The sequence below is a fragment of the Vigna unguiculata genome, chromosome 9, assembly GCF_037176805.1.
Source record: "Vigna unguiculata cultivar grain cowpea cultivar isolate G323 ecotype 2 chromosome 9, ASM3717680v1, whole genome shotgun sequence".
NCBI classification, from domain to species: domain Eukaryota; kingdom Viridiplantae; phylum Streptophyta; class Magnoliopsida; order Fabales; family Fabaceae; genus Vigna; species Vigna unguiculata.
This window is the reverse complement of record NC_140800.1, coordinates 46,452,292-46,477,737: the sequence shown is the minus strand read 5'-3', so window position 1 is coordinate 46,477,737 and position 25,446 is coordinate 46,452,292. Positions and strand designations below refer to the sequence as shown.

At 32.0% G+C, this 25,446-nt stretch overlaps 4 protein-coding genes across 4 annotated transcripts; 2 read left to right on the top strand and 2 right to left on the bottom strand.

Moving 5' to 3' along the window:
• Positions 1-3,380: 3,380 nt before the first annotated feature.
• LOC114162868 (auxin transporter-like protein 5) lies at positions 3,381-6,515 on the top strand. Its single transcript, XM_028046853.2, has 8 exons — positions 3,381-3,695; positions 3,788-3,973; positions 4,055-4,167; positions 4,253-4,436; positions 4,536-4,633; positions 5,464-5,671; positions 5,756-6,013; positions 6,105-6,515. Exons 1-8 carry the CDS (start codon positions 3,540-3,542, stop codon positions 6,345-6,347), a joined length of 1,446 nt encoding a protein of 481 aa, XP_027902654.1. The 5' UTR covers positions 3,381-3,539; the 3' UTR covers positions 6,348-6,515.
• A 2,415-nt stretch (positions 6,516-8,930) lies between these two features.
• On the top strand, positions 8,931-9,931 carry LOC114196206 (uncharacterized). The gene has a single exon (XM_028086771.2). It carries the CDS (start codon positions 9,010-9,012, stop codon positions 9,601-9,603), a length of 594 nt encoding a protein of 197 aa, XP_027942572.2. The 5' UTR covers positions 8,931-9,009; the 3' UTR covers positions 9,604-9,931.
• Positions 9,932-12,643: 2,712 nt separating this feature from the next.
• ARO1 (armadillo repeat only 1) lies at positions 12,644-15,055 on the bottom strand. The gene has a single exon (XM_028049327.2). It carries the CDS (start codon positions 14,723-14,725, stop codon positions 12,800-12,802), a length of 1,926 nt encoding a protein of 641 aa, XP_027905128.2. The 5' UTR covers positions 14,726-15,055; the 3' UTR covers positions 12,644-12,799.
• Positions 15,056-20,108: 5,053 nt separating this feature from the next.
• On the bottom strand, positions 20,109-21,576 carry LOC114164118 (uncharacterized). The gene has a single exon (XM_028048646.2). It carries the CDS (start codon positions 21,297-21,299, stop codon positions 20,346-20,348), a length of 954 nt encoding a protein of 317 aa, XP_027904447.1. The 5' UTR covers positions 21,300-21,576; the 3' UTR covers positions 20,109-20,345.
• Between the last annotated feature and the right edge of the window lie 3,870 nt (positions 21,577-25,446).

The window sequence follows — 25,446 nt, the reverse complement described above, 5'->3', positions numbered from 1 at the left end:
CCGCAACAAACACTACGAAAATGAGGACCAAAAAGATATTTAAGTGATTTTTTTTTAGCTGTTGAGTGCGTAATTGACATGAAATTGCTTCAATTAATTACTTTCCATATGTAATCATAGACACCCAGTTTTGCAAATAAAGTTGAGATGCAACCACGGAGACAAAGAATTGATTATCTAAAGTACTAAACACCCATGTTAAGAAATTGAATCAGAAGTCAAATCAGGTTTTGTTTCGCTGTCTCCATTATTGATGCATAGAATAAGTAGCAACGTAAAAATAGCGAATGGCAAAGCCAAAAGTATATATAATTCCATATATGGAGTCTAAATCATTGCTGCACATAATTTAAGCATGTTATGTTTGGCATGAGTAGAGAATGTGTAGTCATCAGATTCGCACAACATTATGAAGGGTAAATTCTGCAGCAAAGCTAAAAGTTTTTGCGTAAAACAGACATGGATTTGACACATGATTATGGTATCATCACGTTATAAATTAAACGATTTTTATTGTTGCTGATCAAATATCAAAGAGACAAAAGTTACATATTTTAATAATCGAGAATGAACAAAGATGGAAAAAAAAAAAACAATTTGAATGAATACTTCAATTAATAGATTATTTGGATGATTAATCAAATAATTCCCACAAAGATATTGAAAAAAATTCTTATTATTTTGACAGAGCAATATTTTATATTGGTTGTTAAGGATGTCAATGGTGTTATAAGTGGTTGTTAAGATAGGTTCTAACTCCTGATACCATGTTAGAAATAGATTTTAAGTCTAACTCAACTTCACAAAATTAGTTTATAAGATAAAGTTTACATCTCATTTATATATTATGAAATTGTCTTATTTCTAATAGTTGACGTGGAACTTGTAACATATAGTTATTTTTAGTTTTTAATATATCTTTAAATTTAATTCAAAACATGAAAATAAATAAAAATAAGAAACAATTCTTCAGATTATATTTTTCGTACTCAAATTTTAGAACACAATTTTGTAGAATTAATTGGTTAGTACTACCACCAAAGACCATTCAAGAAAGACAATTTATTTCAAATAGCATCTATTACAACATCAATCTCTGCATTAATTTGCAATGAATGCACACGAATCTTCGTTCTTGATGACAGAAGCACCAATCAAAACTTGTCTTCATTGAACCATATGTATAATCGAGAAACAAGTATTAAGGTTGCAATTCGCCACATGACCCATGCGGTCTACATTTTATTTTTTTGTTGGGTTCTGACGCAAACATGATGCAGATCTATTCTCGGAAATCAGCTGAAAAGACTCATAATTGAATCACGACATGGAATTTACATTAACCATCATTTTGCCTTCGAAATTGCTTCAAAACGTGCAGAACAGAGTGAATGCACTAATTATGCAGACACCCACGTTAACCACCACTTGGCCTGACAATAAAAGAGTAAAAATTTAATCGAACCATAACAAAGATATTTCTATGTATCAGAACACTAATAATGTCATTAAGAGATGACATAAACCAAGGAGAGGCAAGGTGCTTATTATGCTACGAACAAAATTGAACTAAGTGTAAGATTTGCAGCAAATTGGAGGTGATTAAGCAGACACATGATGTAACAGAGAATGTTTCTGGTCCCAGAGCCTACAAAGTAGGACTAGAATCCTTAGTCTTTTTTTTTACTGAATCAAAATTTTATATATAACTTTGCCTGCAAAGAAAGTAATGAAATAATTATGTACTGTAATAAATTAATCACCGTTAGAAATTCAAGTGTGAGTCTAAGTTCTATATTGGTTAGAAATCAGAAAGTAAAGAGCACTATATAAGGATAAAGACTCATAAATCTATTGTTTTAAGATTTTGGATTGAGAGTGACATCAATAACTTATATGATTGGACTCAGGTCTTATTGGTGTTATATCTCTCTAGGTCTTATTGGTGTTATATCTCTCTAGTGAAATGTACGTAACAATGACTGCATATATAATTCTTGAATTGCAACTGATAAGTGACATAGTAATTAAGTTTTTTTGTCATTCCTCACTTTAATTTTCTTGTGAAGACAGGATCTGTAGAATCACTGCTTATAATGTTTTATTGATTGAAAAAAAAAATGAAAAGCCATTATTGTTTATCATGATGAGGGGAAGCACAATGATCAATGACTTCTACAACCTGCTTATTCAAATTACAAAGAAACCCGAGGGTTGGTAACTTTTCCTGCTGCCCCAATGTCTTAAAATTTCAACCTAATGAAGAAAAAGCATGGAGAAAAAGAACAGATTTTTTTTACCCAATAATGAGAAATAATGTTTTCTAAGCTTTTTGATCGCTTTAATTAAAGGTTTGGAAATGCTGAATAAATATGTGACAAAACTGAAGTAAAGGGGTGGCTTTATGCCTTTATCTATTTATTTTGTCTCATTGTATTTGATATTAGCTACAAGAAGAAAAGAACAAAGAAATGTGGGAGTTGTGTTCTTTCGGTAACAAAAGAAAAGAATCTTTCTGATAAAACTATGTAAATTTTGAATTAAAAGTAAAAACAATTAACTTGAAAATAGTTTGAAATAAAACTACAAAATGTTCAATTAAATTATAGAATATAAAGTTGAAGGAAATAAGAGACAAAAGGAAATACGACATAAGAGAAAAACAAGAAGTAATGCAAGTTGAAGAAAATTTCAAACGTGGATTGTAAATTAAAATCTTGAAAGGAAATTAACTAATCTCATGTTGATCAAATATGAAACATTTTTTTTTTAATTACAACTAATTTACCCAAAAACTGATGATTTTTTTTTACTCGGTCAAACTAATTTATGAGGCAATATGATTTGGTCCACCAATTTGGTCCATCAAGTATTTGCCTCATAAAACAATTATTCTCCATCATCGCATGTACAGTTCTAATGCAGAATAATATTGTTATAACATCTTTACAGAAAATTGTCTCCTTTTAAATTTACTGATCGACAAAATTAATCTTAAAATACACTCCCTAGTTCCAAAAAATGTTGATGTTTTAGCAATAAAGATTTTACATCAAAAGCTGTTTTCAAATTTTAATAAAATATTATAACAAATGGGACAATTATTTAAAAATAATATTTAATTGAATCATAAATTAAATTATTGAGTTATAAAAAGATGGATAACAAAGGCTACTTATACTATTATTATTTAATGTGTCACTTTAATTATATAAAAGAATAACGAATATTATATTGAAAAGAATAGGTTACAAGATTATTATTCTAAATCTTTTCAGACTTGCAACACAAAAAGGGTGTTCACAGTCTTAGAGAAGAACCTTTGACAGCCTTACAGAACCTTTTCTGCGATGCACATATCAGTATATATATACACTTCCTCTCTTAAACTCTTCTCTCATCCAATCCAATCTCAACCCAACCCTGTCTCCCACAGTTCACAGTACTCAAACCCATCTACAGAATATAAACAAGTACCAACCTTAAGTGTGGTAACAGAAAGTAAGTTATCGTGATATCGATCAGGAAGAACAAGAAAAATGGCATCGGAGAAAGAGGTTGAAACTGTAATAGTTGGGAACTATGAGGAGATGGAAAGTGAAGGGAAGACTGGGGATATAAAATCCAAGTTATTAAGCTTCTTGTGGCATGGTGGTTCTGTTTACGATGCTTGGTTTAGCTGTGCTTCCAACCAGGTTGGTTTCCCAAAATGTGTTAATTCTTTCTTCTCAAAGTATATCATATTATCATAAACAGCCTCCAAAATAACACAGAGTGTTTATGTCAGGTGGCTCAAGTTCTGCTTACGCTACCTTACTCATTTTCCCAGCTGGGAATGCTTTCTGGCACCCTTTTTCAACTCTTCTACGGCTTGCTGGGTTGCTGGACTGCTTACCTCATTAGCGCACTCTACGTTGAATACAGAACCAGAAAAGAGAGAGAAAAATTCAACTTCAGGAACCATGTCATCCAGGTTCAACTCTCTCCCACTTTTCAAATCTGAATTTTCCTTCCCCTTTTCATGTTTCTGTTTAACACAACATAGTTTTTTCAGTGGTTTGAGGTTCTTGACGGGCTCCTCGGGAAGCACTGGAGAAACGTTGGCTTGGCCTTCAACTGCACATTTCTTCTTTTTGGATCTGTTATCCAACTCATAGCTTGTGCAAGGTATGTATATATATCATCTAACTCCAACGCAAAATTCAGTCTTTTTGCAACTCATTTGGTAGTAACATGGTTAACTCTTTTGCAGCAACATATATTACATAAATGATAATTTGGATAAGAGAACTTGGACTTATATCTTCGGAGCATGCTGTGCCACCACTGTATTTATCCCTTCCTTCCACAACTACAGAATCTGGTCCTTTCTTGGCCTCCTCATGACCACTTACACTGCTTGGTACCTCACTGTTGCTTCTCTCACCCACGGCCAGGTAATAGTTTCAGCTTTGCAAATGCTATATGAATGTTTATATTTGTTAGTGGTTGTTGCTATAATAACATGGAATGTTGATGTTGCTATGATTGTGTAGGTAGAAGGGGTTAAGCATTCGGGTCCGACTAAATTGGTTCTATATTTTACGGGGGCCACAAACATTCTCTACACATTCGGGGGACATGCCGTTACTGTGTAAGACTCATATTTCACCTCTGATACCATTCCTATGAATCGTATCTTTTATGTTTTGACAACTGGTTCTTTTCTCCTCCTCCGATTTTGGCTTCGTTAGAACGCATACGTTAATGTTGCTGCTAATGGGATAATACTTGTATAAATTTATTCTACTTACGAATGATAAATTGGATGGCAAAATAACGAGGCAGGGTGAAGTGGGGCTAAAGGTCATTTGCTGTATACTCAAACTTGACTTTTCATACACGAGCTGTCAAAAAATGTAGCACATGAGCATCTTAAGTCCTTGTCCCATGGATTTTCTTTTTTTTTTTACTTAAAGATGAGAATCGTAACTTTTCATGTTCGTTTAGAAAATAAAAATTCTGATGCTGACGTTTTTTCCAGATGTTATGTATTACTTTTTTCCAAAAAGAAAATAATGCTGTTACGCATGCATGCAAAAGAAGGGCCCTTTTTTCTGGGGAATCCTTGAGCTCCTTTTTGGTTGTAGAAAGCCAAGGTTCTTTTTTCTAAATGGATCAGCTTTAATGCTTTTCTTATCATGAGGACAGAAGAATTCCAGCTTTCCTTCTTGTAACTTTCAGAATTGTAGCACAGCTGCCACAGCTGATCAAAATTAAGCAAAAAATTTCCCCTTTTGTTGTTCTCTTCACTCTTTTCTATTTTGTTTCTGCCTAAAAATGAGTAAACTCCCCCATTGGTTGGTAATTACCAATGCAAAGTTTAACACACCTGTGATTATTTGAACTGTGTTTGATTGAAGTACATTAAAAGAACAGTAATTGTTGGAGGAAATGATGATGTTTTGTGGTGAGATGGAACAGGGAGATAATGCATGCGATGTGGAAGCCTCAAAAATTCAAGTCCATATACTTACTGGCCAGTGTGTATGTACTGACACTGACGCTTCCATCGGCAGCAGCAGTATACTGGGCATTTGGAGACATGCTTCTTGATCACTCCAACGCTTTTTCTCTCCTTCCAAGGTCACCCTTCCGTGACATGGCTGTCATTTTAATGCTCATCCACCAGGCAAGAATTTAATTAAGTATCTAACTCATAATTAATTCACAATTAACAATCAATAACTGGGGTTTGGAATATTGGATGGTGCAGTTCATAACATTTGGGTTTGCATGCACGCCACTGTATTTGGTGTGGGAGAAAGCAATAGGAATACACGAGTGTAGAAGCCTCTGCAAGCGTGCTCTTGCGAGGCTACCGGTGGTGATCCCCATATGGTTTCTGGCCATAGTCTTCCCCTTCTTTGGGCCCATCAACTCCACCGTTGGATCTCTTCTTGTCAGCTTCACCGTTTACATCATCCCCGCCCTCGCTCACATCTTCACCTTCAAATCACCCGCTGCTCGACAGGTACCACCGTCTATTCATTTTCATTGAAATTTGTAACTGCTTCATTTGATTTCATCTGATGTGGTTGTTGATGGAATGCAATGCAATGCAGAATGCGGTGGAGCAACCCCCGAAGTTGGTGGGAAGATGGGCCGGTGCGTACACGATCAACGTATTCGTGGTGGTGTGGGTTGTGGTGGTAGGGTTTGGATTCGGTGGATGGGCAAGTATGGTTAACTTCGTACACCAGATTGACACATTCGGTTTCTTCACCAAATGTTACCAGTGCCCCTCACCCACCTCCGTCCACCCGCCACCACTCAACGCCACCGCTCCTTCCCCTCTCCCTCACTAACTCCTCCACTCTTCAATCCTCTTCCCACTTAATCACTGCTGGATTCTCTATCTATTTCCTTCTATTTAATTACCCTTATCACATTCTTCAACTTCTTTGTCTTTCTCTTCCTGTGCTACCTTCTTTATTCCTTTTCCCACTCTCACAAGAGAGACAAAATTGGAAACACACGGTACCCTATTATTGTTGCCGAGTTTCAAACACTTTCAAACTCTGGCATTAGCAAGGGTTAATTAAGCTATCTCATAAATTATTGATGTTTTTATTTCGCAATATATTTTTTCTAACTTTCTTAATAATTATTGAACGATTAAAATAAACGTAATGTATTTATTGCCACCGAGAATGGAACTGTTTTGATAAAAATGTATTAAAATTAACATATGTTTATTACTACTATGGATTTATGTTTAAAATAAATTGAAAAAATTTGGGACTATTTATAAATTCAATGTCACAGTACAATGTAAATACTTACATTTTGCAACACACTTTATAAAAATTAATTAGTGAAACAGTAGCTACCAACGCCATTAACAATGGTCCAAATTATGTTAACATAATAATCGCATCCCTGGTATTCTCAATGATTTTTTTGGCTATATAATGTGCATTTAGTTCAGTGATTCACCAATATATAACATTTTATTTGAGTTTCTAAATTACAATTGTTGTAATTAAAACATATAATATATAACATTTTATTTGAGTTTTTGTAATTAAAACATATAGAATAAATCTTCACCGTTAGTGAAATGTCTACTCCTGTGTTTCTATAAGTTAGTTGTATATTTATAAAAAAATTGTTGAAATTTTAATTTTATTCTAAACTTATTACCATACGAGTAGATACACGTGGGAGACTAGATATATTACCATACGAGTCTTGTATGCACTGTCCATATTCAGGCAACTATTAAAATGTATGTGTTTTTTTTTTTACTCTTCAAATATAACATTTTTATAAATCAATGTTTGTTAAGTAATGTTGCTAGCAAAATCATTTTATTGCAAGGTTTGAGCTTAATTTTTCGTACTTAAAAATGCAATTTTTATTGCATTGAAAAATACCACGATAGAAAACTTTATTTTTTTTTTCATAAAACATCATCTTATCTTAAAAAAATGTATATAAATATTCTTAGAAAATTTTAATAACAAAATTTATTTTAGCCATTTCTCATGATTATTAGTATTCACGGATTTCATTACAAACAGATCTTTATACTGAATGTTTCCTTAACATCTTACATTGGTTCTTAGTTGATACATATAATTTCTAATATCTTTTCATTTTTATTATTTTACATAACCAGAACTAGAAAAATTTTAAATGTATTCAAATAAACTAAAAGAATATAAATTGTATGTGTATGTTTTAAATGAATAATCATAAAGTACAAGAAATAAAATGTAAATTTTGTGAAATTATAGTTGTCTTTGTTGAATCTGAAAATCGATTTAATCCAAAAAAGAATTCAATGTGCCTCCTTTAGTCTCCTTTAATGCAGTAGATAATTTATAAAGACACAAATAGTTATGTTTCACTATATAGATTGGAGTGGTGGGGTGTCATTAAAATTTATTGTTCTAAATGAACCTCAAGCCCAATAAATCCAAATAATATCAATTTTTCATAGTCATCTAAAAATCAAGATTCATTATTTTAGACGGATTATATTCGGACACTTAAGCTTTTAAGATAAAGATCATAAATTTTTTATCCTGCTCAAAAAGATTGAGATTCATAATCTCATATGGACTAGTCCATGCTCAAGCTTTCAAGACAAAGAGTCTAAAATTTATGTACTCATCCAAATAATCGAGATTTACTATCTTATACGAATCATTATTTCTCGAATTCAAACCTTTAAAAAAATAGTCTAATTTTTTTGCATTCATCAAAAGACTGAGATTTTCCTATCTAAATAAAGCAAATAATTAATAAATTAATTATATTTTATTTTATTTATATATTTAGTTAAATTATTCGTTGATATATATATATATATATATATATATATATATATAATATTTTAAAATAATGTTGGAAAACCATTATTGGTTTAATAGTTTGATGACATTTGGTGTGTAGATTGACCCACATTAAAGTATAGATTGAAAAAACATTAGGTCTGGGTGTGACTCGCTTAGGTGATATAAAAAATTGATAACTTAAAGATATTGAAAATAATATGTAGAGATTAATTAAAAATTTTAAAAATAAAAGATGGTTAAATGACGCAAAATAAATGAGGAGTTATATATAGTATTTATGATTTGGTTTTGAGTAAAAGAGTAAAAGACAAAAATGGTGAAAGTATGAAAAGTAAATATTGTTTTAAGATTTCATTAATTGATGTTGTCGTGTTAGAAACATATGGATTAGCATTGCATTAAATAAAGGAGAGTTAAAATTGAGGGACGTGGATTGCCCGAGTCCGATTGGAGAGAGTGAATCTGAGCCGTTGGTTTAATTTAATAAAATTGAGAAAAGAAAGAAAATGGAAGAGGAAGAAAGCAGAGGCGTTGGATGGTGGAGTGCGTGAAAGTGAAGTGTAGGTCAAAATTGTGACGTATAAAAGGCAGAAGGTGCAGAGCAGTTTGAGCCGTAGAGCAGACAGTGACAGAGAGAGAGATCAGATCCGAAGGGGAGGGAGAGATGAGCGAGAGTGAGAAGCAGAGGGTAACCGGAAAGGTGAAGTGGTTCAATGACCAGAAGGGATTTGGCTTCATAACCACCGATGACGGCGGCGAAGATCTCTTCGTCCACCAGTCCTCCATCCGATCCGACGGTTTTCGCAGCCTCGCCCTAGGAGAGTCCGTCGAGTTCCTAATCGACTCCGATTCCGAAGGTCGCACCAAGGCCGTTGACGTCACCGGCCCTGACGAATCGCCCGTGCAGGGCACCCGCGGTGGCGGAGGTGGAGGAGGAGGAGGAAGAGGTGGATACGGCGGAGGTGGTGGAAGAGGTGGATATGGCGGCGGAGGACGCGGAGGACGAGGTGGATATGGAGGCGGTGGCGGATATGGTGGAGGTGGCTATGGTGGAGGCGGTGGATATGGTGGAGGTGGTGGTGGTGGAGGGGGTTGCTATAAGTGTGGCGAGACGGGTCACATAGCGAGGGACTGCAGCCAAGGTGGAGGTGGCGGTGGAAGGTACGGTGGAGGTGGTGGCGGAGGTGGCGGTGGTAGCTGCTACAACTGTGGGGAGTCTGGGCATTTTGCGAGGGACTGCCCTTCGAATGCGCGTTGATTTAGTAGCACATGATGGGTGGGGCCTTGCTTCTGTGTTTTGTGGTTCTTCTGCTTTCTTTTTTCGTTTTCGTACTCTGAAACTCTGAAGATTACGCTTTAGATATAGGATTAGCTAGGGTGTGGCTTCTCTGCGTTTTTATTTATTTTTTACATTAAAAGCCATTAGTTGCTGGGTTTATTATTGCTTTGTTTTTGGGTTAGGGAAAAGGAGGGTTTGTTTTGGTGAGGTTCTGAAATCATCGGCTAAATACTCTGCTTCCTACTGTTTAATGCGCATCATGAAAGTTATATCCTCTGCTTTACCTTAATGTTCAAATCTTTAAATACCTGATCTGCTGCATTTATCATGCTCCTGTTCTTCCCATAGATTTTATGTGTACAGTTTTGTTACTGAATTATTTCTGTGGGGATCTTCTTTTAATTGGAAAAGACACATGGATTTGGCCATGCTCCAATGCTAAACACTGCTATTACAACTTTCATTGATGGATTGCTGCATTAACTAAAAATGATCTGATTTTTGCATTTATATATCCTGCTGCTTCATGAAGATGATTATCTCTTTTGTGGCTATGGATTTTATGAATATCCTCATACATATAATTAGGTTTACTGGAATTTTTCTGTTCATTCAAATTGAGGGAAACTGTGTAAATAGTCTTCAATCTCCTATTAAACTTTGCTTATGAATTTCAAAGGAAAGTTGTTTGTATTCGGTGGATATATTCAATTAAATTAGTCGTTTCAAAGTTTCCTTTTTTAAAATTTGTTTTTAATTAAGGGAATTTTGTAAGAACCAGTTTTTTAGTTGTGCATATGGGTTTTTGTGTTCTGGTGTCTGGGATGGGAGTAATAAATATTAATTTGATTTGTTTGTATTTTTTTTTCTAAGGCATAATAATGTCTGTCATGACCTAAGACCTTGAGAAGGACAATTCCAGAAATAGAGTTGTGCCATTAAAAGGAAAGAAAAGCCATAGCTGGTAGTTACCTTCAGGATTAGGCCTCAATTATCTTGTGGGACCGATTCTTGAAATAAAAGAAGAGAAATAGTATAAAATTAAAAAAATGAAAGTAAAATGGTTTATATAAATAATATATTAAAATTCGAATAAAGATATCTCGTGACTTTATATATTATTCTTCTTTATTAATGCGACTTAATATCTCACCTGGAAACGAGAAAATTAAATAATATATATACAAAATTGTTTATTTATTTATTTATTTTAAATATTTAGATAAGTCATTTTTTTAAAATTTCACTCGTGTGAATTCTCATCGAAAGAAAGACCATATCAAATATGATCACTTGAAAAGCTACCCTTTGTAGATTTGAAATGTAATATATGGCTTCATTGACTATTGTTAATTAAAATAAGTTATTAGGAAAATAATCTTTTGTAAAACTTGACAAACTTTTTTTAAATAAAATTAAAATATATATATATATATATATATATATATATATATATATATATTTTAACCAAAATAAAATAATAAAATAATATTTTTTTTTCTCAAATTAGTAGTTTGTCAAAAAGTTTGTAAGAAAAACTTTGTTAACATATCATTTTTCAAGTTATTATCATCATTGTATAGAAAAATTATTACATCAGCAAAGCATGTGTATGCTAGGATTTCAATGTTAAGTTTTTTTCTAGGTAATACTTTTATTCTTCTTTATTTTGTACATTGCAAATTTGAATTGTAGAATAAAATTTGAAAAATTGTGATTTAATGAGAAGCACAAGCCAAAAGTATGTAACCTGCATGGCACTTTTTAATCAACTTCTAAAATAACCAATGCCAATATCTTGATTATTTTCTGACACTTTTTGATGTTTCTCTTTTAGGGTGTATTTTGTGACGTCTACAAACAATAGATGTAAATGATGTAATTGGCGAATCTAAACATTATCCATATATTATAAATTGTATACATTTTTTGGTGTGTATATCTTTTATTTTCTTTTTATGATTTAGGAACACATCACACCATGTTTCATGAACATATATACTGTAGATTGTTTATTAAGGCTTTGTTATGGATTTGAACCAGTGGAAAAGATGAAAAATGAAACAAAGGATATTTGTTTAAATTAATGACAACAGATTGAGAAATGAAGAAAAGAAATATTTTAATTAATAAAATTGTAAGATTAAAATGTATTTCTATGGTTAAAATTTATTTCAATTAAAATATAATCAGTTTAAAATAATTTAAAATAAAATGTAAGTTATTATTAAAATATAAAAAAATTAACTAAAGAAATTAATTTAAAATAAAATGTAATAGAAGAAATTAAGTTAAAATAAATTTTGAGTGATTAATTTAAATAAAAAATATATTTGATTTATAAAATTATTTTAAATTAAAATAGATTATAGATTGATTAAAATTAATTTAAATTAAAATGGTAAACACATAAATGAAGAAAATAAAGGATTCTACACGAAAGTGAACAGATATGTGAACCTTAAATTTATTAAATAAATAAAATATTTATGAATCTTATTTCATATATTTGTATTAATTAAAATATTTTTTTATATATTTAAATCTAATTTGAATGTAGTGATTATAAAAAATTAATAAATAATATAATAACTTTACTATTTTATATTCATTTATTGTAATAAAAATATTTTAATTAGCTTTTGATATATAAAAATTTATTTGCTCCATGGTTCATGGTTCAACTCCTAGATGTGGTTTATTGTAAACTTTTATTGGGGTTGCTTAAGCACCAAAATTGCCAATCAGCCATGAAAGTTAATATTTGAATTCTAATATTTGTAATATCTAATCATCTTTCAATTGTTAGGTACATTTATAGGGCTTCACTAGTCATTCTAACTCTTTGTGTGTGACCTTTATCAGTGCACCCATATGGCTTCTCTCCATCTCAACATCTTCACATGAGTGTAATATAATATTGGGATAAAAATAAAACATGGTCTCATGTATGTCATGCAGGAGTGTGATTAATTAAAGTTGAGAGAAAGAAAGAAAGAAAAGAGGAGGATTTTGAATAAGAACACAGAAGAAGCTTTTCTATAGATATATTCTATTGGATACAAAAAGACGATGTGCCTAAGATTAATTTGAGGGGGCAAGCACCCTGGAATATATACATAAACTCAAGCAATTTGATGGTTGAGCAGGTAGGTAGGTATATATGTTTGATAGTTCAGCGAAATCCTCTTCCTCTTGATTGATACAGTTCGAGTCTACTCTTGGCTTCTGGTAGAAGTTGTATAATGCCGTGTTCCTCCACCAGATGTGCCTGTTTGGTGCACCACTCAAGAACTATCAGAACCTCTTCCTGTGCCAGCGTCTCGCTCTTGGGGACGTGGAGCGCTATGTAACAAAGGAGAGTCACGGAAGGAATCTGAACCATTTGCTCACCGAAGTAAACCAGTTGAATCAAGTGCTTGGCGCCACCGGCCTCTATGATGGCGTTGCAGTGATTCTCGTGGAGGTAGTTATCCGTGCAAGCAAATTTGTTCAGAGCAATGGCGGCTTCCGTGCTAACATGGGCTTCTCTCTCGTCAAGGAGCCTCACCAATGGCCCAATCAGTCTTGTCTCGGTTGCTCTGAAAGTTCTCGCCAAATTACCAACGGATCTGATGCAAGGTACGAGAAGGTCAATTTGTTCGTTTTCTATCACTCTAAGAAGCTGATCCAGAACAGCCTTGGCGGCAGGGGCGGTGGGTTTGAATGCAGAGCGTCTCAGCTCTGCATGTTGCTCCGACACGGCCGTTATTTCCATCAACGCCATTGCGGAATAAGATTGGACGTCTTCGGGACCCTTTTCGAGCAAAACCGCGAAACACAGAAGAGCCCTTGACTCTGTTATGCTCCTACACACACTCAAGTTACCCCTCGCCAATTGCCATAAGGCTCTTGCTGCCATCGCCTTCATCTCTATCTTTGTGATGGGGTCTTCGTATTCCCTCCCCTTGATACTCGTCCCAGCAATTGACACGTGCTGTGTCCCACCGTGATGTTTTTTGGTGTTCGTGCCGCCGCCGGTGTTGTTGTGGTTACCCGTGGGGGTGGCATTATTTTTTGGGGTAATGCCCTTCATTGCCATGGTGTTGGAAACCACGTTGTGCATCTGATTGGATGTGTTGGCCCCCGTCGGACGTCCAACAACGTTCTTATCATCTTCTTCTTCCTGCGTATTATTACTCTCCAAAACTAAGGTGTGAAGGGACTTGTGCTTGTTGGCAATGGCGTACTTGCTATGCTCTTGAATGGTCTCGAAGGCGAGATGGCTAACGAGCAATCGTATGGCATTGTTCTGGGAAAAATGGTCTTGGCATTTGGGGTGATTGGCAGCGAGTTCAGAAATAGCCCAGGCCACCACCGCCTGAACCTTCATATGACCGTCTTTGAGGATTTTGGCAAACACGGAACAAACACCGGCGTTCACAATGTGTTCCACACTTTCAGGGTCTTTTCCCAGAAGCCCAATGGCTCTGGCAGCGTTCTCCTGTCCTTCCAAATGTCCTTCCTTCAGAAGCTTCAACAGCGGGGGCACGCCACCCTCTTCGATGATCAGTCTCCCGTAACGGTCATTGTCGCGAGCCAGCGAAACCAATGAAGCGGCGGCGTCGGAGCGCTCGTCCAGGGAGGCGCCGGACAGGAGAATGGCGACCTGTTCCCAGATGAGGCAGAGGATGGGTTCGTTGGCGGCGATGGGGGGAAGCCCGAGGTACTCGTCGTCACGCTCGTCGGCGGACGCAGAGACGCGGAGGAGCCACTGGACATCGCCGACGGAATTCTCTAGCTGCATGGAGGTCTTGCGGAATGCTGTGGCGGGGATGATGGTGAAGAGTCTTTTGATGACACTGTTGGCGCGGCATTTGGTGACGAGTACGAGGGCCTTGTCCAGGACTTGTTCGGTGTCGTCGATGATGCGCCGCGTGGGACGCTCGTATAAGTCGCTGCTGTTCCTCGCAGCCTGGCGGAGGAGCCCTGCGAGCTTCTCCGTTTTGGATTTGAGCTCGAGACATTCCTGTCGGAAATTCTGGGCCTCCTCCGCCATCTTCGATACCTGGTCCGCCAGTTGTATCGGGCTCGCCAGGATCTCCTTGACGATGCTCGACATGGTTGCAGCGGACCCTCACGCGCTCGCTCGCTAGCGACCAAACAACGTTTCGGATTGATCAATAAATTTATTTGTATGTACGAGATTCCTGTCTCAGAGGTTGTGGTATTGTTTGGCTGATGTTTGTGTCATGGAGGGTTGGCGGTGGCGGTGACGGTGGCGCCGCCGGGTAAGTGACTGAGGGGGGAAAATTATGGAAATGGTTCGACGGGTTTTTCTCCCAGGTTGTCTTAAAAACTGCAATAACAGGTCTGGATACATATAGTTAGAGCAAATGGTTGGTCCAAACCTTTCAAGTACTCTCCAAGGGCAACTCCTTCTCTTCCCTCACCTTATACACCACCGATTGTACTCCACGCTCTCATCCTACGCCTTCTTCCTTTCGTAAATCGTACGTCATGTAGGGAAACTAGTTACACGCGCCACGGAGGATACTCCTATTATCTCTTCAACGAACGTGCGTACGGCTTACACGCTGCCACTATGAGAGAGAAAGCGCCTTTGCAATCAATTAAATTAAATTAACTAATTACAAAATCTTACACTAATCCCAATTAACTAATGTGGAAGAATCTTCTAAGAAAATTTAACCAGCATGCATTTCGTTAATGCAACAAAAAACCCTGTTATTTATCATTAATAAATCTATATATATTAAAAAAAAAAAAACTCTTTACATTACTTTATACGTCTTGGTACAGTTTACTTCAAAAGGATAGTACGAGAGACATGATAAGTTAAATAGTAAGTCAAATCATAGTATTGTATATGATGCTAATATTAGCATTTTAGTATTTAAAATTATGTTCCGCTTAAAAATCGAGTATAATTGTTCAGAAATCTAGGGGAAAAATGGTAAAAAGATTATGAAACTGTTGTAAATCTGAAAATAGAAACTAAAAGGCGTAAATAGGATATAAAAAATAAATTTTTTATATATTTATTTTACCTACATATAACATGCTTTTTATATAAAATTTTATTTTAGTGAAAGGTAATTATTTAATATGTATAAATATTAACACACTAATATGTAAAATTTGTTCCACATGCAATCAAAATATGTACCTCTATAATAAAATATTGAATTTATTTCCTATCAAATTGGTTAAATTTAGTTTAGTTTATATAATTTTTTATTTATTTTACTCCTCAAAGTCGGATATCGATATTTTTTTATCCTTAAAATCATTTTAACATAATAGATCATTTTTTTTCTAATTTAGAAAACGTATTGGATCATATGTTAATCTTTTGACAAAAAGCATTTTGACAAAGTTGACAAACTTCCTTAAATAGAATTAAATTTTTTTATTTTTTTATTTTTTTAACTAAAATAAAGTAATAAAATAATATTTTTTTATCTAAATTAGTAGTTTGTCAAAAAGTTTGTAAGAAAAACTTTGTTAACACATCATTCCCCATTTTTTTATCCTTAAAATCATTTTAACATAATAGATCATTTTTTTTCTAATTTAGAAAACGTATTGGATCATATGTTAATTTTGTATTACAAACAGCTATTGTTACACACTGGTGAATAATAAAGATGATAACATTAAAATTATTTCATACAAATAAAACAGTTTTAAACTGAGAATATATTGAAGAAAGAATTGGTTGTTTAACCTAGCTAGCGTCAACAAATGTTGAAACCCCATACACTATGAAAAACTTGTTTCTTTTGAATGAATGTGTATTCAAGCTAAAAAAAACTATATATTAACTAGGCTAGTGCTGAATCCTTGGCGCATACAGATAGATAAAAAGATGATCTCATTATTGTAAATATGAATTAATTTAATATAATATAGTTTCAATGTATTGAATATAAAATTTCACGTTTTATTGTTAATTCGTTTATCTATTATTTTTATTTTATCATGAAATTTATAATTCGATTAGATGTTTTGACTTTTTAGTGTAAATTAAAATTATCATAATTTAATTTTAGTCGAAAAGTTACAAACTATTATTTGCTGCCTTGAATTAAAATGATAAAAGTGTATACTTTTGGATAACAAATTTTAGAGATACTTTTAAATGTTTAAAATTTGAATTAAGAAAAGGATAATTAACAATACATATGTAGTTGACAAATAAGGGTTGAAGAAATTAATACATATGATTAACTCCATGTTCTTCGTAAAACTTTGTCATACATTCAATACATTGTCAATATGGCGCAACATTTGTTCTGAATTGCACTTGAAATTTATTTTTATAAATTTTTCATTGTCCATTACCATTAACTTTTTTTCAAAGAGATCACACCTATCTTTCTATCTTTTCCGGTTTACTTGTTTTTTATATGGTCGTAATGAAGATGTTTAAATATTAACAATGGAATCGTAACGTTGAATTGTTATATTTTTAAATAAAAAGAGTTGTGTCCTGATTGATAATTATAATTTTTTGACTCAATAATAAGTACTGGAATTTTATATATATATATATATATATATATATATATATATATATATATTGAAAATATTGTTTTTCTTTTTTTAAAAAAAAAATGGTATGTTTTTGATAAATCGTAATAAGAATTTTAAATCATATTTAACTATGAATATTTGAAAAAATAATTACAAAAGATATTTGAACTAAATTTAATGCCGTATGTCTTACAAGAGTATGGATGGTCGAGAATTTTATAATGTAAAATTTTAAAGATAGCAACTATTGTCAACAACAAAAACTGTTCTGGGATTTTGAACGCCCTTAAGTTCTTCTTCAGATAAGATAAGGGATATGCAATGAAGAATCTGTAGAATTTCAACACTAATTAAAATTTATAGTACTTTGTTATAAAAGTAATTATATTTAAGTTCTGAAAATAATGTGTTTCTTCAAATGACTAACAATACATATCAAAATGATATTAAGCTTGTGTCTCTTATAACAATCCACGCTGCGATTGAGAATCAATATCAAATTGAGTGAATCTTCAATTAATATTTTAGAATGTTAAAATTTTGGTTAAATTACTTTTTGGTTTATTTTTTCGTCAAAAAAATCAAATTAGGCTTCTACTTTTTTATTCTTAATTTGGTTCTTATATAATAAAAATTGATATAATTTAGTATTTTTATAAATAACTTTACTTTTTATTCTTAATTTGGTTTTTGTATAATAAAAATTGATGTAATTTAGTATTTTTATAAATAACTTTAAAGAATAATTTTATTAAATATTTTTATCCATGTAGTACCAACTTTTTTTATAATTTGTACAAAATTTGATAGTGTCAAGTCTGACCATACATACAAATTTGAGAAAATTCAATTTAATTTATTTTATAAAAAAATGAATTATAAAATTTTAATTTAATTTAAATATTTGAATTTGGATTTAAGTCTTAATATAAATATTTAAATTTAGATTTAGAAAGAAATTCAAACTAGTTATATAGAAAAATAAATTTAGTTCTGAGATGTAGTCTAATTATTTAAATTTAAAATAAATTTAGATCGAATATTTAAAAAGTTAATCTATGATCAATCCATCCCCTTCTCTCTCCTTATAAACTCTTATTTTATATAAGAAATTGTTGTTCTTTTTTGTTTGTTCCCGTTGGTCGGAATCAAGTAATCTGTAACTTAAGGATGAATCAACTAGGGTTGTGAATGATTGTTTTGAGCACGTGCTGGGTCCCTTGCATCAAATTACATCATATTTAGGTCAACGTTGCATCACCCAAATATATTTATGGGAACTTCAACAATCCAAAACCACAACCTTCTCTCAAAACATTTCTTTTTAATCATAATTATTCATTAATAATCTCGCTTTTCAAATTTCCCTAATAATCAAGACCTTCAAATGCACTTCCTCAATTAAATGTTGTCTTCTGTGCAAGGACATAGATGGATAATTTTTTAGATACCTTTTCGGATACATATTTTTTGGCAGAAGTCATTAAATATGCTTGTTTACCTTAAAATTGGTTTTAGATAATAATAATCAGTTTCTCATTAATGAAACGTGAATGTTTATTTAAAATCAGGCTAACTTATATGTTTTGAAATATTTCAAATGATTTGAAAGTAAAAGATAAGAAAATTTGTAAAATAAGTGTCTTTAGATGCTGAAATTTGTAAATAAAACTCTTTTAAAGCAATGAAGAATTTGATAATTATTAAAATTGAAATAATATTGCATAATATAATGTCCCATAAAATTATTATATATACATATATACTAGTTTATAATATATTTAGTAGAAGAAGTCTATAATTTTTTTAAATAAACAAACAGTCTTTAGTCCAAATATAGTTTTGTTTTAAATTGAGGCCGTTTTCAAATGTTAAAGGCAGGTTTCACTAAGTTTTGTTTTGGTCTACACTCCACTCAGACCTATATTGGTCCAAATTTGGTTATAATCTCCGGTCCATGTCCAACTTTAAAAGCCCATTCCTTATACGTTCAATTTTTTAAGTTGTGATCGTTATTTACACCTAATAGTTTTACAAATATACATCAATTTTATTATTCTAAAATATGTCACATCTTGACATTTTTTTTACACATAGTAGTTTTACAATTATACATCAATTTTATTATTCTAAAATATTTTGTTGAGATTTTTTTTGTTAATATTTTTTAGCATTTTAAACATTTTCAAAATCTAGTTTCTTTTTATAATATTAAAATCTTGAATAAAAATTATGTTACCTCAATGTTATAACTTTAACTTTGTTAAATAACATGATTAAGATCTCCTATCATACTTCCAATAATATCTATTTTAAAGTTTGGTAATTTACAATCGTCTTGTTAGTTTTCAAGTGTGATTTAGTCCACTTAATCTAAGTAATTAGATAATTTATTTAATTTACATCAATTAATTCATCAAACATAGTTTATTTAATTTACACCATAATTCATCAAACATTAAACGTTAGATTGAACAGTTTATCACTACATAAAATTATGATTAATCGTTAAAATTGTCTTCTTTATACTTAAGAATACAATAATCCAAATTACAATTATGAATATTCATTCTAATGAGGGCAAACTCAAATTCATATTCACAAATGATCTAATTGGAGATTCTCTACCCCTTGACAAGAACAATAACTATTGACTGCTTAAAAAATCATCATCTTACATCAGATATCAAAATCAAAGATCCATGAGTCACAAATTACACAAGCAGTTTTTCCTATACACCCACAACTACATCTAATAACAGGTAGTATATAGGAAACTCACTTTCAAAACTTGTATTTAAAAAAATGTATAGAAGTAACTTGTGCTTTTTCATATACTTGATAGAGTAAAAATAATATTTATAATCCAAATAAATATCTTTATTGAAATTATAAATAATTAAAGTTTTGAAACTGTACAAACAATTATAGAACATGTTTGATAATTGGATGACAGAATGAAAGACCTTTTCGATTTATTTAGCACACACATCTGACAGACATTCTCGGAAAATTCCTCACAGTTCAGAATCCAATCTATACACGTTTTACAGAGCAACAAATGAAGAGTACAAGAGCAGATTCATGAATCTATATATAATGTACAGATAAATAAAAAAGAAATTCAGAAAGAAAAGCATCACTGACAGGCATGAAACAGGTAGAAACGATAACAGGTGAGTTCAGGCTTTGCCTTCCACCCTTGCATGAGTGAGACCGACGCAGGCATCAACAAAATCCTCTTCGATGAAATCGGTGGAGAGAACCTGAAGCCTATCCGCGATGCCTTTAGCGAAGCACTGAGCAATGAAGAGCCTCGCGTACCCATGAATGCGTCGTGTAACGGGTTTCACGCACAGAACAGGGTTATCAGCCACCGGCGTCACGGTGTTCTCCACCCTGTAGAAGTACTTGCGCGACGTCACGGCCGGGTGCTCGCTCAAGTGCTTTAAATTCGCGTCGAACTTGGTGGAAGGGAGATCCGTGTTCACCCAATTATCCTTCAGAAAGCCCGCACTCCACAGAGGACTCCCTGCTTTGGGCTGGGCCGATTTTCTGGGCTTCCACACGCAGATAACTCTCTTCGGCAACACCTCCGCGATCGTCTTCCCGAACACGCCCTCGTCCTGAGGGATCAGAAACTCCCCCAACTGCTCCTCCAAGTACTTGTCGAATTCGGGTGGGTCCTCGTGCCCGAACTCTGTTCTGATCTCCAGTATGATCACCTCGGACTGTGTCTCAGACAGGAACTTCTTCACGTCGTTCAGGACAACGTCGACGCTGTAGGTGACGAGGATGCCATGGCAGATGCGACGGTTTTCCTGGACCCGTATGTCAAGGACGCGGGTACCAAGGACCAACTGCCGGTATATGGAGAGGGATTGGCACTGAGCGAAAGGGCGAGTCACGAGGGGGATGCCGATTTTGTTGGTGGCAGAGTCGTGCGTCCCAGGCCACACGATCTGGTTGATGTGGAGTTTCTCTGGGTTCAGACCAGACATCCAGTTTTTCCTGTCTTGGGGGCGGTACTCGGAACCAGGGTACTCTTCTCCGGACGTTTTCAGATCGGAGAGAACTTTCTTCTCTGTGTGAATGGTCTTTCTCCGTTCCATCTGTTTAGACACCTGAGAACCCATCTTCACTGCACCGCCACCACCCACCGCAACAACAACCACAGGACTTTTTTCTTCACTTCTTCACACACCTTTGCCTAGCCCCACTTGCTTCTTCACCACTAAACTCAACTACCCGCGTTAGGTGATGACCGTATATATATATATAAACTCTGCAAAACAAAACTTCAAACAGGGTTGTTTTTCATACTAGTAAGGATAAGTTTTTGGTTGTTTTCGAAACTCTTTGTTATTACATGCACCTCTGTTTTTCGTTAGTAGTTTTTTCGTAAATAGGAATTTAGTTTAATGTTTTTGGTTACTCCTAACTTCTGAACCATTTTCGTTCAGAAATAATACAATTTGCAGTTCGTAAGAAAAATTTAATACCACCATAAAGGTTCTGAGTTGTGTACTCTTTTGTTTTTTTGTAGTTAAACGTTTTGATGCAAGTGCTTTATGGCCAGTGATTAATCGAACAGTTCTTTTGGTAACTTTTAATTACTTAATTAATTAATTTAACAGTTGGAATATCAAAGATCTTGTCACAATATCAAAACCCTTAAATACTGTGGGTAGGAGTTTGTTTGTTTATGATAAGATTATATATAGTTCGATAAAAGCTATGCAGCTTATACTAAAAAAAATTAAATTATATTAATAAATGAAATTAGAAAAATATTTTTTACAGGATGTAAAGTAATAAATATTATTTGTGAATAAAATACAAAAACACGTTTTCTTCTTCTTTCTGAGGTGGACACTCTGACAGCTGTAGATAAAGTTGGTAGGGAGATGGATCATCCATTTAAGCTGACATCCACTTAGATTTGCATTATAAAAAAATTAATTTACAGCACAATAATTTGTTTAATCAATTTAACAATGTACAATTAATAATATTGAATTTCTATTTAAATTAAATTTTGAAATTCAAGTTATGAGTAGTTTGCAAAATTAGTGTATAAAAATAATAGCCCAGTATAAAAAAGTTACAACTAAAGTTTACCCCAAAAAAAAAAAAAATCATACAAGCAATACTAGAGTGACAACATCAATATATGTTATTATCAATCGATTGTATCCTGATCTTGACGATAGAATCCATAACAATTTTTAAGAAAAATAATGAGCATTAGCATTAATTATTTTCATTTGTTTTGGTGTTATTTTAAGCCACACAAAAGAAAGCGTGGATGAATCAGAGAGAAGTCAAAATGGATTTTTTAATTTTTTTAATCAATTATTAACCAAAAGGGTTGAGAATAGGACAAAGGTAGTGAAATTATGATATGAGGACTTGGGTGAAATTTTGTGTGGTTTATATCTTAAGGAGTGAAAATGGTGATTAATGGTGAGGGGTCAGTGCTCTGATTGGTCCACTTGTAATGCCCGTCCTGTTCAAACCTGTCTTCATCTTTGTTTTTGGTTTATCTGTGAAATTGTTGCGACACATAAGGAGCAGTTGAAAGAGACCAAAAGTTAGACACATGGACAGCATAGAAATTATCTTCTAGGTTGCTCCTACAGTAAACTGAAACCTCAAACTTCACATCCTAATGGGAGATTATTTTGTCCTTAACCATTGATTTTCGTGGTGGCAATAATTCCTTGGCATGTATCTGCCACTCTAGTGTGAATCTTCTCTATCTCATTTAAAGCATGTTTTGGCCCTCACTGCCTTCATTTTTATTCAAGGACAAAATTTGAATCAGAAAAAAAAAATCAATCTTTTCAATTAATGTATTTTGACATTAAATTATTTTGATTTTGAAATGCAGTTTTAATATATCTTTTCGTTTATCTTTTTATTGTTTATATTCAATATTTATTCACATGTCATTTCGAAATCAGATTTGGTTTACAAATCTAATAGTACATTTTCTTTTAAAGTGTCTGTAAGTATATTTAATTCTTTATTATTTGTTATATTTATGCATTTACTAGTTTAGCAATTAATTAATTGTTTATATATTAACACAATTTTTTTTATATTTATATTAAATCTTATGTTTACATGTCAAAATGAATTTTATTTATAAAATTAAAATTTAATCATATTAAATTGTATTATGAGTTTGTTTCATTCTTTTATTAGTCCGTTACGTTTTTAACTTCAATTCTTTTATTAATCTGTTACTGTTTTTGATTTAAATTTTTATGTAATAGGTTAATTTAAAGATTTTAACCGTCTTAATTTTGAAATTTAATTTTAGAATGTTCCTTTATTTTCTTTTGACTATTTACATTCGCATGTCAACATAAATACTCTGCTCATTTTCACCAATTTGGAAATTTCTGTGTTATGCTTTGTTCTCGCATTTTCATTTTCTCTCGCACGTCTTTCACTCTTTTTCTGAATTTTCACCATTTCCTGTTTGCTCTGTTTTTTCTGACCTCTTCTGCATTTGAAGTTTTTGCTTTATTTCTTCGAGAAATGTTTTGGAAGCAGGACATCTATGCAAACCTAATTCCCTCTGTTATTTTGTTTAGGGTTTTAGGCTTTCAGTAAATCAATGTTGTACAATGATGACCTGTGCTATTTGAGGTATTGCAGACCTGTGACCCCTTTCAAGTTCATTTTTTTGGATGATGTATTTGGGGTTTAGGGTTTTCTTGCGTGTTACTCTTTCTTTTTTTGAAAAAAAGAAACTCAATTCAGTTTGAAATTAGGACTGTAATTTTAAATTTGAATTTCAAATCATCTTTGGCGCCTTATGTTACACGAACAATAACATGTTTGAATTACAAGAAAAAAAAATGTATAAGGCAAAGTCGTAATATATTATGGAACACTTGAATTTGAACTCATCAATGGAAAAAAGTTGGACTATATTTTTTCTATCAACGGTTGGACTCATCAACACTTGAATTTTGAATTATTTGTTTGGTTGTGGGCAACATAGTGTCACTTATTGGGACTTTTCATTTGCTATTTGATGATGGATCATGTTTAGTTGCATCTGCAATCAAAGTTGTTGCTGTTTTATGTTTGGGATCAATTAATTAACACTTGATTAATTAATTAAATTTTATTTTAGTATAATTTATGATGAAAGTTATGTAACTCTAGTTCTAAGTAAAGATCTTCATATTGTGTATTTAAAGTGTCGCGAAAATACTTTTTTAATATTAAATCAACTTAAAATTTAGCATATTTAAGGATTAATATTTTATATTTTTTAAAATGTTATGTAAAGAAATTATGAAATAAACTATATGGAAAATGTATTTTTTGGAAGTACTTTCTTAACATTTAATCAACTTTAAATTTAGCACACTTAAAGATTAATATTTTACATTTTTTAAAATGTTATGTTGAGAAATTGTGAAATAAACTATTCGGAAAAAAAAAAAATTTTAAATTTCAATAAATTTGTTTAAAATGTAGCTAAAAGATAAAAGAATAATATTTAATTATAAATAGTTTTATTGTATTCAAAATATACAATTATGTAACATTTAAGAATTCATATTAATGTTGTTAATTTTCATTGTTATCATTTTTTTCTAATTTTAAACTTATAATCTTAAACAAAAATATTTAATAAAAATATAAATTTTAATAAAAAATATTATAATTTTTATATAAAAAATAATTTTAATTTTAATTTTGAAGATATAAATTTGTTTAATTTTAAATAAAATTAAAACTAAATTAAACAAAAAAAATAATAAATATAAGAAACAAATTTAATATACAACATTGATTCTCGTAAATATTTTTTTAAAAAATTTAAAAAATAAATAAATAATAAAAATAAAAAAATTACAAAATAATACATAATTATTATTGTTCTGTTATTGATTTAAATGATGTTAAAAAAAATCAAATAAAATAAAATTGACAAAAAATATGATTAAATTGAAAAAAAAATATTATAATTAAATTGACAAAGTTGACAAAAATAGTAATCAAGTATATATTTTTACGTATACATATACATGATTTGTTAAGAATTTTTTATAACAAATGTAGATAACTTTTTTTCAAATTTAAATTAATATATTTTGTGACTTTTTTCTAATACTAACTTTACTTTTCTATGATATATTATTATTATTAAATTAACATATAATAATAACTTATTAAATTAAATTAACATTTATTTTTTTATGCATACTTAAATTTTTTTTTCTAAAATAAAATAAATACTTTTATTCATAATAT

What these genes read in the sequence shown, in the direction of transcription:
- LOC114164118 (XM_028048646.2), bottom strand. Translation starts at nt 21,299, where the DNA reads ATGGGTTCTCAGGTGTCTAAACAGATGGAACGGAGAAAGACCATTCAC.
- LOC114196206 (XM_028086771.2), top strand. Translation starts at nt 9,010, where the DNA reads ATGAGCGAGAGTGAGAAGCAGAGGGTAACCGGAAAGGTGAAGTGGTTC.
- ARO1 (XM_028049327.2), bottom strand. Translation starts at nt 14,725, where the DNA reads ATGTCGAGCATCGTCAAGGAGATCCTGGCGAGCCCGATACAACTGGCG.
- LOC114162868 (XM_028046853.2), top strand. Translation starts at nt 3,540, where the DNA reads ATGGCATCGGAGAAAGAGGTTGAAACTGTAATAGTTGGGAACTATGAG. An exon ending in TCAGGAACCATGTCATCCAG is followed by an intron (nt 3,974 to 4,054) that starts GTTCAACTCTCT and finishes TAGTTTTTTCAG; the next exon opens with TGGTTTGAGGTTCTTGACGG. An exon ending in CAACTCATAGCTTGTGCAAG is followed by an intron (nt 4,168 to 4,252) that starts GTATGTATATAT and finishes ACTCTTTTGCAG; the next exon opens with CAACATATATTACATAAATG.